The following is a 12,373-nucleotide window of genomic DNA, read 5'->3' as shown; positions in this document are numbered from 1 at the left end:
ACCTTCAGAAATGGTCTGTTTGTATGATTTTAAATATAAATCTGGTTTAAATGAGCCTTGGGTGGGTATACACATGCATTTATTCAGTATATGACTAGCCATTATCCATATATAGCCTTCAAACATGATCAGTTTACACATCTTTAGTATGAACACGGTCTCAGACCACCTTCGGAAGTAGTCTGTTTGAGTGATCAAATTTGAATCTGGTTTAAATGAGTCTTGCATATGTTTACACATTTGTACGCATTTATCTATGACTTGGCAACAACTAGATATAATCCTCATATTCAAGATGCTAAAACTTACCAGGTGTGAACGCAGTCTCAGACCACCTTCTGAAGTGGGTTATTTGAGCTATTTGGTTTGAATCAATTTTTTTTTTTTTTTTTTTTTCAGGTTCTGGAACAATATCCCGCTCTACCTTCTCACATCCTCAAGTGCCTCTCCACCAATCATCTCACACCTTGTGCCTCTGAAATCTACAAATCCCTCCTTCAGGAACAAAGACGAGAGCTTACCATTGGTCCAGCAAAAGACGTCTTGCCCACTGAGCTACACCTGGCCAATCGGTGGGCTCAGCGATGGCAGCCCACCGTCCTGAAGGCCCTGACCTCTGAGGTGACTCTCCTGCAGAACAACGCCTCCAGCTACCTGCTGCCCTGCACACTGCGCTGTTTCCCTGGAGCTTTCCACACCCTGCTGCCTGCCCTGGACCCCGCTGTCCGGGGACACCTCAGAGCCTGGACCTGCATCATGAGCGCCCAGCGGACAACCGGTGGCCGTTCTCCCTGGTTTCAGGAGAGCGGTGTTAATATGGAGACTCTGCATCTCGCCCTGTCCTCTCTGGACGACAGTGTTCGACTGGCAGCGCTCAGTCTTCTCTGCTGCAGCCCAAAAACTAAAGAAGCTCCATCACTGGCTGAATACTCTGCCATGAGGACGTTCCTGCCTCTGAATCTGAACAGCGAGTCGTCTCCGTTCCGCCAGCACCTCCAGGCAGGGATCAGGAAGTTCCTGGTGCGCATTCGAGACAGCTGTTTGGCGAACCTGAAGGGTCAAAAGAGCAAGAAAGGGCTGATTGAGGACCAGGAGAGGGAGCTTGAACAAGGAGTAGGTATGGCATTGTTATATTTACCTTATTTTTCCAATAATAAGGCCTAGTTTTCTCCTTACCCTAAAATGTTGCCTAAAATAAGGTCAAGAAATACATATAAAAGCATTTTTCTGGTCAAAATGTCATGTAACAGGAACCTCTACTACTACTTAGACCTCCCCCTATCTCTGATTGGTCCCTATTTCCAAGGCATTTATTCTGAGACCTCCCCCTCACTGTGATTGGCCCCAATAGCTATGAAATTTCTATGGCGACCTCAGACTGTAATTGGTCCTGGTTTCAATGTCATTTCTTCTGAGACCTCTCCCAGACTGTGATTGCTTCTAATTACGAAGTTTGAGACTTCCCTCGGACTGTAATTGGTCCCAATTATGAAGTTTGAGACCTCCCCCTGGTTGTGATTGGTCCCTATTTCCATGTAATTTCTTCTGAGACCTCCCCTTGGCTGTGATTGGTCCTAAATATCATTACATTTATTTTGAGACTGCCCCCTGGTTGTGATTGGTCCCAGTTTCCATGTAATTTCTTCTGAGACCTTTCTCTGTGACTGTGATTGGTCCTAACTATGAGCGCATTTAATCTGAGACCTCTCCCTGACTATGGTTGTCCTAATTATCATTAAATTTAATCTAAGACCTCCCCCAGACTTTGATTGGTCTTTATTACAGTTTCATATTTTTAAGACCTCCTTCTGACTATAATTAGTTCTATTTACCAAGGCATGTCTTCTATTTCCTCATGCTTACTGTAATCGGTCTTTATTACAGTTACATTTTGTAAGACCTCCCCCTTTACTCTGATTGGTCCCAATTTATTCTAAGACCTTCCCCTCACTGTGATTGGTCCCAATAGCTATGACATTTCTGTGGTGACCTCCCTCAGACTGGAATTGGTCCTGGTTTCCATAGCTGTGTCTCAATTCAGGGGCTGTATCCTTCAAAGGACGCGGTCTACGAAGGTGTGTCCTTTGAAGGATGGGGAGGCTGCGATGGCAGTACTGAAATGGGATAGTCTACCGTACGGAGTATTTCCTGTTTCCTGTTTGAGATTCTACCCGCCACAACCAAAATCTCTCTCTCAAAGTCAGAGCTGAGAAATGAGCCAGAGATTTTGATTCTTGTTTTGCTTCAGACCACAAAATACCAAATAATTAAGTCCGTGTTAATTACTGTACAATGGTCTTTATTACAGTGGGTTTTTTTGGGGGGCGACCTCCCCTAGTCTGATTGGTCCCAATTACAAAGTCATTTATTCTGAGACCTCCCCCTCACTGTGATTGGTCCCAATAACTATGAAATATCTATTGCGACTTCCCTCAGCTTTGAATTGGTCGTAATATATTTTAAGACCTCCCCCAGACTGGCCCTAATTACCAGGGCATTTCTTCTAATACCTCATGCTTGCTGTGATTGGTCTTTATTACAGTTTATTAAAAATTTTTGAGACATTTCCTTTAGCCTGATTGGTCCCAAAAACCAAGGCATTTATTCTGAGACCTCCCCCTCACTGTGATTGGTCCCAATAACTATGAAATTTCTATGGCAACCTCCATAGAAATTTGTATTATGTGACCTAACAGATGATTTCTCCCACAGACTTCGTTGAGTGGCTGGCCCAGCTTCCTCTGTACTTTTTAGTTCCTGGTAACAGTTTCCAAAGGAAGAAGACGGCTCTGCTGCTGCTGAATGCTGTTCTAGAGACCTGCTCAGACAGCTGGAGTCCAGACAGGAAGAAGGGCCAACCACCAGGTAAAACCCCTTTCATTTACAGTGTTTCAGCTGCACTAGAAACTGCACGATATAACTCTGTTTGACTCTATATAACATTTACAAGGACAGCTTATTGTTGTTTAAGAATTCCATGTGCTTATTTCCCTTTCAGCTTGTCCAGAAATGCATGTGTAAGGCATGTTCTTTAGTGAATTGACAGTAGAGGGAACACATGAGCAGGAATTACCAGTCCTAGTGTAGAGCTGCTTTAATTTAAAGTCCTTAAAATCATCCTGCAAATGTTTGTTCATTTTCTTGTTTTAGCGAACATGGCTGCTCTAATAAGCTGGGCAAAGGAAAGGGGACAATGGGATTTCTTCTCCCGTTCAAGACAGTTGGTCCTGATTGGCTGTTTGGAGGATGCAACTAATGAGGTACAAGTCTACCCTCTAAAAAAACCCTTAATAAAATTGTTCTGTTAGGATACTAATGATACTAAAACTCCTCTCTCTCTTCTGCTCTCAGATCCGTGAGCAGGCCGCTGAGCTGCTGGTGAGGTTCTTTCCCTGCTCTCTGCAGCCTGACGTGGTCACTGTGCTCTTCAGCCGGGCTCAGAGACTTCTGTGCAGCCCACGAGTGCAGGAGGCCCAGATGGGGGCGCTGATGAGCAAACTGCTGCTACAGAAGTGAGTTAGTAAACTGTTTTTTAAGTTTGTATGTGCTCATATGTTGTATAACCTCATTTCTAGCAAGGATGTATGTACCAGCTTTTAGCAGCAAATCATGCCCCAGAGCATGATACTCCCACCACCATGTTTGACAGCTGGTACTTCTTGGTGTTCCTGGGCCCAGACATATCTCTCTTGTTAATGGATTTTCTCATCTTATCTTAAAGGGGACATGATATGCAAAATTCGTGAGCATTTAAAAAAATTCTCCATCAGATTTCAGCTGAAAGAAACCTGCGTAGAACCACACTGGCACCACCCCTCAGCTATCAACCACCACCAGAGGCCCACCCACAAGATCAGTTGAAGTTCTTCCATTGCCTTTTCTTCAGTTGAAAACCTTAGAGTGCACAAAGCAGGTTTAACTAGTAGACTTCGTTTGATGAAGGGATCTACATTTGCACATTTGGTCAACCTCAATTTTAATCAAGTTTGAAGGTCTATTTTGGATCAGTTGCTTTGATCACTCATTAAAGCAGCCAGTTTTCAGTAAAAAAGAATAAAGAAAAGCTTATATATATTATAAGTTATTTACTTGCTACTGTAGCTTTTCAAGAAACAATGCTGTTTATGCTGCTAATAAAACAATCCCATTACACTCTAGGTGTTCATCTCTGGATGGACTGGTGGCAGAATGTGTGAAGCAAGGTGAGATGCACTCGGCCAAGCTGATTGGACACCTGCTGAAGAGCCTGGAGCAGCACTATGTTACCGCCAGAGAGGACATGCTGCTCGCTGCACGCTCCTCACCTATGCACGGTAATGCCAGAAAGAAGACAGAGGAAATAGCTTTTGAAATGCATTAAATACACTATATTGACAGCCTGATCATTTTTAGTTTCTTCTAAAATCAAGAGTATTAAAAAAAGATTATTCTGCTTTTATTGGAGTAACTGTCTCTATGCTTTGTTCCTGATTTGTGAAGCATTGCTCTGACGATTTATGTTGATTTATTATATTATACCCGGAAATATCGTTTCATATCACCCATCCCTAACTATCACATCTGGGTACTACTTTTAATTTTACTGTTTTTAGCAAAAGAAAAATTCAGACTGTTCTCATTTCCCATTATATATCTACTAGAGACTGATTATATCTGTACAGTATCATTTATTTACTTTAATCCTGGATATATGGAGATACTTGGAGTGTATTAATATTAGTATCATGATATTCTGGATCATTGACTTTTGTTACAAATCTGATAAAATTATTGTATTTTTTAAAATATCTCAGTTAGGGGTGTGCCATATTATTTATTGCATATTGTATTATATTGCATATTGTATGCAATAATAAAATTAAAATTTTATTTTGTTGAGGTAGTGCATTCTTGAAAAAAGTCTTTTAAATTCAGTGTTTTGTCATATCGACAAGAGTATCGTTATTGCAAAAATACCATGAAAAATTGTGATATTATCTTATTATTTCACCTCTAATAAGTTTTTGTGTAGTTGTCTGGCATGTTTGTATGTGTGTTACTGTATTTTACGATGTATGTGTGTGTTTATATTTATCTGATTGGCTGTAGGTGTAGTCGGTGCTCTGCAGAGATGTATGCTGGAGGTTCCTGGAGCTCTGACTGAAGCTCTGACCCCCAGTGTGACTGCAGACCTGCTGTCTCTGCTGGAGAAGATCACTCTGCTCCTGCTGGGCGTGCTCTACGGTGATCAGCACACGCAGGACAAAGGTATTCCATCCACTCTGAATAAACCTTTTCACTCTTTTTTCAGTGTTTGTGGTCATATGCAGTTTGCTTACTGTATTTTTTGCACTATCTAGCACACCGGATTATAATACTATCATACTATCAATAAACGTCTATTTCTGGTCTATTTTAGCTTGTTTTAACACTGTAAACGTGCAGGTTACAGTCTAATGTACTCGCCTCTGAACGGCAAAAGAACTAGCACTTAGCACGGTTAGTGGATAATGCTAATGCTCCTCCAGCAGTGCTAGCAGGGGTTAGCAGCAGACTACAGGCTAATAAAACTCACCTCTGAACAGTGAAAGAGCTAGCGCTTAGCACAGTTAGCGGCTAATGCTAATACTGCTGGAGAACTTAACTGAAACTCCTGTATAACTCTATACTTAAGCAGAGTGGTTTTACTGCTCCTAAATACCTGACTGCTAGAATTCATACATAAGGTGCACCGTCAACCTTATAATCTTATTACTCAGATTTTTTTTTTTTTTCGTACTTTTTCCATCCTTTAATACCAGACTCATATTTTCCTTTCCTACCAGAGATCCCACCTTCGTTCTGCGACATGGGGAACGCCATCAGCTCTCTGATTGGTCAGAGTGGTGCGGGTGAGGCGGGGCTCGATGAGGAAGGGGACGAGAATGTACTGTTATCAGAAGAACACAGTCTGGTGCTGACCTGCTGCTGGGTCACACTGAAGGTATATTACATATTCTTTCTTTTTAGTTTACTTCAGAACTGTTAATAGAATATGCACATAATAACTAAATCTACAAATTAGACTTTATTTTATGTGGATTCAAGTTTTTACATACAGTTTTTATATAATCTTTTATTTTATATACAGTACCAGTCAAAGATTTGGACACGCCTCTTATTATTCAGTGTGGTTTTTTTTTTTTCTTTTTATGATTTTTTTACATTATAAATGTAATATTTATTTAGTGTTTATACTCTAGATTCTTCTTAGAAGTAGCACATCTTTTTAAGGACAGATCTGCACACTCTTTGTATTTTAATCTCAGTGTCTTCATGAGGGAGAGTCACCTGGAATAGTTTTCCAGTGTCTTGAAGGAAGGAGTTTCTGGAGGTGCTGAACAATAGTTGGTGCTTTTCCTTCACGCTGTGAAGCTCCAGCTCATCCCAATTAAATCACCTCAAATCACCATCTCAGTTCATCAGGTTTAGATCAGGGAATTAATGTGGAGGACTAAAACTTTGTTTTACTGTTTAATACGTAATTCCATAAGGGTTCCCTTAATTGTTTTTATGTCTTTTAATATTAATCTACAATGTAGAAAATAAAATGAATAAAGAAATATAGAAAAATATTGAAGGAGAATGTGTATTCAAACTTTTGACTGGTAGTGTATTTAGTTTTTTTATTTTTTAAAATTGACCCATTGACTGAATTGTGTTGATTTATGTCATTGTTATTTTGTTTTAGGAAATCGGGATATTTCTGGGCTCGCTGGTGGAGAGGATTCTGTCAGTGTCCTGTAAAAACACACCGCTGTTAACTGTGAAAGATCTACATGGAGCTTCCAGAGTGTTTAAGGATATTATCCTCAAATGTAGACACTGGGTAAGCATGAGCAGGGTTTAATCTACCGCATTTTAACACGATCATGTTGTAAAGTTTGCCTACATTACCTAGAGCTCTAGTGTTTGTATGCATTTCTCTCTGTTTCCTGTAGGGGGCAGTGGAGGGCTGCTGTATTGGATTCACGAAGTTCTGTGCTGCTCTGCTTGGCAGTCCTGATCCAGAGCTCCGAGAGATCCCCAGCCGTATGCTACAGCAGGTACTGGACAAAGCAGAGAGATCTTTCAGTATGCAATATCATGCAGTGTGTCTTTGTTCAGAAAAAAAACATGTATCTTCATTTTATTTTGATGGGTTTTTTTATGTTTAATACATGACTTTGTCACATTCACACAGGTTAAAATTATTTAACTATGGCTGGACTAATAGAAATGCTTTAAAAAACTTTTTCAATGATGGTGAACTGCTGCTGATGCAGTATTGCTGAGTAGCATCACAACGTGCTCAGAGGAAAGCGCAGCGACTAGGTTCTGATACATCAGCTCACAGACGCGGCCTTCTTTTGCTGATCAACATCACCCTAGGAGTGATGAGGAGAAAGAGCGCCACCTACCCACCCAGAGAGAGCAAGGACAATTATGCTCTCTCAGGGCAAGCGGCATGACCGGGATTCGAACCAGCGATCATAGTAGCCATGCTTTAGTTTGCTGAACCACTCGGAGTCCCCCTTTTTTTTATTCCAAAAATGAATTACCAGGGTTCCTGCGGGTTCTTAAAAAGTCTTAAAATGTCTTAAATTAAAATCTTTATAATTAAGGTATTAACTTATCTTAAATTTACTGTATATTAGCTGTAGGTACAGAAAATAACAGGGTTAGCGAAGAGCTACCTAACATTAGCAGTGAGCTAGCTAAAATCCTAACGTTCTGCATCACAATGGAACAAAATTAAAAACTAAATTAACAAATGGGAGATGTTAAGTGTTAATTTTCAATGCAATAAATAATTTTCTACTTAAGAAGTTTTGATTACATTTTTTGGACTTTATATTTATTTAGGCCTTAAAGAGCTATTAAAAAGCATTACGTTTGATTTTAAAATGGAACAAGAACCCTGTTAACATTAAGAAAGGTTGTTTTTTTCCTTCTGTAAAATTAAGTACCGTTTTGGAGATGCATGTTTTTTTTTTTTTTTTTGGCAATGATAATAATTGTTAATAATACTTATAATTCCATTAATTACACTAATTATTGTTTAGAATAATTGGAAAGCTAAGCTCCACTGTATTTATGCTTATCTGGTTCCTCTTCCCTGTTTTTTTTCAGGGTCTGACAGTTCTTCAGTCCCCTCGTGCCACCTCAGTGACGAGGCGTGCAGCTGGGCTGCCCATGCTCATTCTGGGGGTTTTAGCTGCTGAAGAGAACAGCTCGTCTCGTCCTCTGCTGGCTCTCAGTGTGAACACGCTGTTAGAGACCGCGAGAACCCCGCTGCCCCCAGACTGGGACCAGACTCTCGACCTTCCACAGGTACATTCTCACGCTTTATATACTGTGTGCTCGTTATAGAAGCACTTTAAATACATTGTAAGATTAATTTCACCCAGGTCTTCAAAAGTAAGGAACCCACAGGCCAACACAGAGGAGCTATTACAGGTGCATCTCGAAAAATGAGAATAGAATATTATTGAAAAGTTACTTTATTTTAGTAATTCAGTTTTAAAAATGTGAAACTCCATATTATGTAAATGTATTACACACAGAGTGATCTATTTTAAGATTTATAGTTCATGATTATGGCAGCCAATAAAAACCCAAAAATTTGTGTCTCAGAAATGTAGAATATTATACAATGTGTATTTGTCCTGCTGGAAAATGAAATCCGCACCCCATAAAAGTTTTTCTTTTAAAATCAAACGAGCTCTGGATGTTAATCTACTCAATGAGATTTCTGTCCTGAAAACTGTTTATTTTGGTGAAAAAAAACACTTCTGTTCATTTACAGGTAAGCTTAGATAATCAGATTTCCACTTAAATAATAAATTAATACCGCTCAACAGTGCTACGCTGAGGAACCCTGAGTGTTCCGGTTAGCCACATTGATATTAGCTAGCAGACATGCAGACTACAGTCCGATATACTTACCCCTGAATGGTAAGGCTAATGCTAATGCTGCTCCAGCAGTGCTAGCCAGGGTTAGCAGCAGGCTACAGGCCAGTAAACTCACATTTGAACTGCAGAAGAGCTGGCGCTTAGCGTGGTTAGGGGCTAATGCTAATGCTGCTTCTGCAGTGCTAGCCAGGGTTAGCAGCATGCTACAACTCACCTTTGAATGGTAAATAAAGATTTTAAGTCCGCTTTATAGTGCGAAAAATATGGTAGTACATGCCTTTTGCACATTTTTTTTGAGCTGCACAAGGTGCATTTTTGTTGTGCCCTCACGAAACCAAAGACACACCGACATGCTCTAGATTCAGCAGCTTGATCCGCAATTGACCGGTGTGCTATAGATCTCTAAAATAGGGCCCTAGATGTTGACAAGTACTTAACATATGCTCCTAGACACATATTAACTAATAGCAGGTAAGCCATTCCCTGGAATAGGTTTATTCAGTGTATACAGTTTTTAATCTATGCTTTATTTAAAGTTTTGCTATCTTTTCTCTCCATGTTCTGTTTAGGTTTGTGCAGTTCACACTCTGCAGACACTGGTGAAAGGCTCCAGTCTGGGTTTGAGTATTCTTCAATACGCCCCTGCTGTCGCCATGCTGTCACTCACACTCCTCAGCTCCCCCTGCTGGGCCATGAGGAACGCTGCGCTGCAACTCTACAGTATGCGTCCCCTTCTGAATTGAAATATATATATATATAGATTTTAAATACAGTGGCTTGTAAAAGTATTCAGAATCTTTGATCCTTTTCATATTTTGTCACCTTACAACCTCAAACTTAAATGTATTTTATTGTGATTTAAAATGACACAAAGTTGAGTGAAAATGATACATGCTTTTTTAAAATTATAATCAAATAAAAATCTTTTTAAAAAGTGTGACGTGGAAAAGTATTAAGCCCAAATCCACAGCTCAGGTGGGTAGAAGAGGGGCAAAAAAAGGAAACCATCATTAAAATAGACATAAGAAACATAAGAAGTGGCCTAAATGCAAAATGCTATGTGGGGCGGAACACACCATCCCTTCTGTGAAACCTGGTGGTGGCAGCATCATCATGCTGTGTGGAAGATTTTTTTCTTTAGCAAGGACCGAGTTGAAAAGCTAATCAGAGTTGATGGGAAGATGGAAAACCTGTAGGAAGCTGCAAAAAACATGAGACCTTCCAGCAAGACGATGACCCTAAAAATACAGCCAGAGCTACAGTGAAATGGTTTAGATCAAAGTATATTCATGTGTTAGAATGGCCCAGTCAAAGTCCTGACCTAAAACCCATTGAGTTTTTGTGGCAAGACATGAAAACTGCTGTTTACGGATGCTCTCCAACTAACCTGGCTGAGCTTGATCTATTTTATAAAGAAGAATTGACTCTATATATATATAATTTTGAGCATCACACTTTTACGTTTTTTTATTTCACTTCAAATTTCAATAAAACACATTGAAGTTTGTGGTTGTAAAATGACAAAATGTGAAGAAGTTTAAGGGGTATGAATACTTTTGCAAGGTTCTTTAGATCAGATTCAGTACAGGAAGTGTTTCAGGGTGTGAAACGGGCTGTAATAAAGGTTAACCCAAAGCCTGTACAGGGTTGGTTCTACATGTCCACCCTGATAAGAACACAAAAACTGCAGACTTTTAGATTAAAGCTGGAACAACCTTTCCCTTCCTTCCTTTCATTCATTCACTTTTTCCTGACCTGAAACTTTTTCTTCTGCAGGTTCTCTCTGTTCTCGGATGTTGGGTCAGCGACCCGCCGGTGAGGACGTCTCCGCCCAGTATGCCATGTCCCCTCCGGCCTTCTTCAGCCACTACCCTGCCCTGCAGCCCTTCCTGCAGGAGGCGCTAGAGAGAGCTGCTGCAGATCTGCATGAGAGCAGACTGAGCCTTCATCCCTCCCTTTACCCTGTCCTCACACTGCTGGCCAAACTTCAGCCTGGAGCTCAGGAGCAAACCCGGTATGAAGTGGACTGGAAGACTCTGTCATTTCTCTTGCTTATTATCTTTAAATTTCGGGAAATGTATGATGATTTTAGACTTGATAATAAAACACAGTGGATCAACACCAGCAGATGACTTGTCTCTCCAAACAAACCATCACTGATTGGTGGAAACTTCACACAAGACCTCAAGCAGTTTGGACTGTGTGTCTCTCCACTCTTCCTCCAGACTCTGATCCCTTGATTTACAAATGAAATGTAAAATTTACTGATGATCAGTGATGGTTTGGAGAGACATGTCATCTGCTGGTGTTGATCCACTGTGTTTTATTATCAAGTCTAAAGTCAGTGCAGTTTTGTTTTCCCACAAAATCTTACAGCACTTCATGCTTCTCTCTGCTACTGACAACTTTTATGGAGGTGCAGATTTCATTTTCCAGCAGGCCTTGGCACACTGCCCACACTGCCAAAAAGTACCAATTGGTCTTATTTAATATTCAATGTTTCTGATACACTGATTTTTGGGTTTTCATTGGCTGTAAGCCATAATCATCAACAATAAAATAAATAAACGCTTAAAATAGATCACTCTGTGTTTAATACATCTATATAATATGAGTTTTACATTTTAAACTGAATTACTGAGATGAAGTAACTTTTCAATGATATTTACATTTTTGTTTTTTCGGTATTGATTGAGATGTATGATTTGATTTGTATGGCTGAACGATTAATCGTTTTTTGATTGAAATCATGATTTAAATGGACCTAATTTTTTCAGTTGAATCAGCGAATAGCCTGCAAGTGTGTGTGTGTGTGTGTGTGCGCAATTACGCAGCCTGCTCTTCCAGAGGCACATCACAAGGTTGTGGTACATGTGCCACGACCTCACCGTGTTTGTAGTCCGTAGATTGCTGGGGCTTGTAGTCTTTGGGCTCATGGTCACTCCCAATTTTTTTTTTTTTTTTTTTGTTCCTTGAAGTTTTTTAAATAAAACTGACAACTGCATTTACTCTGGGAACCCTGGGAATATTTTATGTGGAAAGAAGTTTATAATTATGTTTGGTGGACATGTTATTTTGCCCAAATCGTGCAGCTCTAATTGACTAATTGATTAATTGTATTATTCTCTCATTCTCTTTTCTCCAGCGCTCTGTCAGCCTTCTTGCATCCACTGCTCCAACTAGCCGCTAGTCCTGTGTACGCAGTGCGAGTGATGTCGTCCCGAGCCCTGGTTGCTATGATACCACCCGCGGAGTATCTGGCGAGCGTCGTGCGGATGGTGGGAGATCTGCCGGAGTCGCCGGAGAGCCCGTGCCGTCACAACCGCGTACACGGCCAACTGCTGCAGATCAACACCGTCCTGCTCAGAGCACTACACTCTCACCTGTGAGTACAGCATACGGACCGAGCTCAAAACTGACCACTGAATCAAACATGATCCAAGCAGATTGTAGGAGAATC

At 40.5% G+C, this 12,373-nt stretch overlaps 1 protein-coding gene across 1 annotated transcript in view; it reads left to right on the top strand.

Annotated features, from left to right (window-relative positions):
- si:ch211-225b11.4 (thyroid adenoma-associated protein homolog) overlaps window positions 1-12,373 on the top strand; it is a 38,698-nt gene that overhangs the window by 10,319 nt on the left and 16,006 nt on the right. The window contains exons 12-24 of the mRNA XM_015606250.3: window positions 400-1,117; window positions 2,713-2,865; window positions 3,151-3,260; window positions 3,352-3,512; window positions 4,159-4,313; window positions 5,089-5,247; window positions 5,805-5,962; window positions 6,710-6,847; window positions 6,960-7,064; window positions 8,131-8,331; window positions 9,483-9,633; window positions 10,690-10,927; window positions 12,059-12,298. Coding sequence (XP_015461736.3) covers window positions 400-1,117; window positions 2,713-2,865; window positions 3,151-3,260; window positions 3,352-3,512; window positions 4,159-4,313; window positions 5,089-5,247; window positions 5,805-5,962; window positions 6,710-6,847; window positions 6,960-7,064; window positions 8,131-8,331; window positions 9,483-9,633; window positions 10,690-10,927; window positions 12,059-12,298 — 2,687 coding nt within the window. The remainder of the gene's footprint in view (window positions 1-399; window positions 1,118-2,712; window positions 2,866-3,150; window positions 3,261-3,351; window positions 3,513-4,158; window positions 4,314-5,088; window positions 5,248-5,804; window positions 5,963-6,709; window positions 6,848-6,959; window positions 7,065-8,130; window positions 8,332-9,482; window positions 9,634-10,689; window positions 10,928-12,058; window positions 12,299-12,373) is intronic.

This window comes from Astyanax mexicanus, chromosome 22, assembly GCF_023375975.1.
Source record: "Astyanax mexicanus isolate ESR-SI-001 chromosome 22, AstMex3_surface, whole genome shotgun sequence".
NCBI classification, from domain to species: Eukaryota; Metazoa; Chordata; class Actinopteri; order Characiformes; family Acestrorhamphidae; genus Astyanax; species Astyanax mexicanus.
The sequence above is the reverse complement of the archived record's forward strand: the minus strand, read 5'-3'. Positions and strand labels throughout refer to the sequence as shown.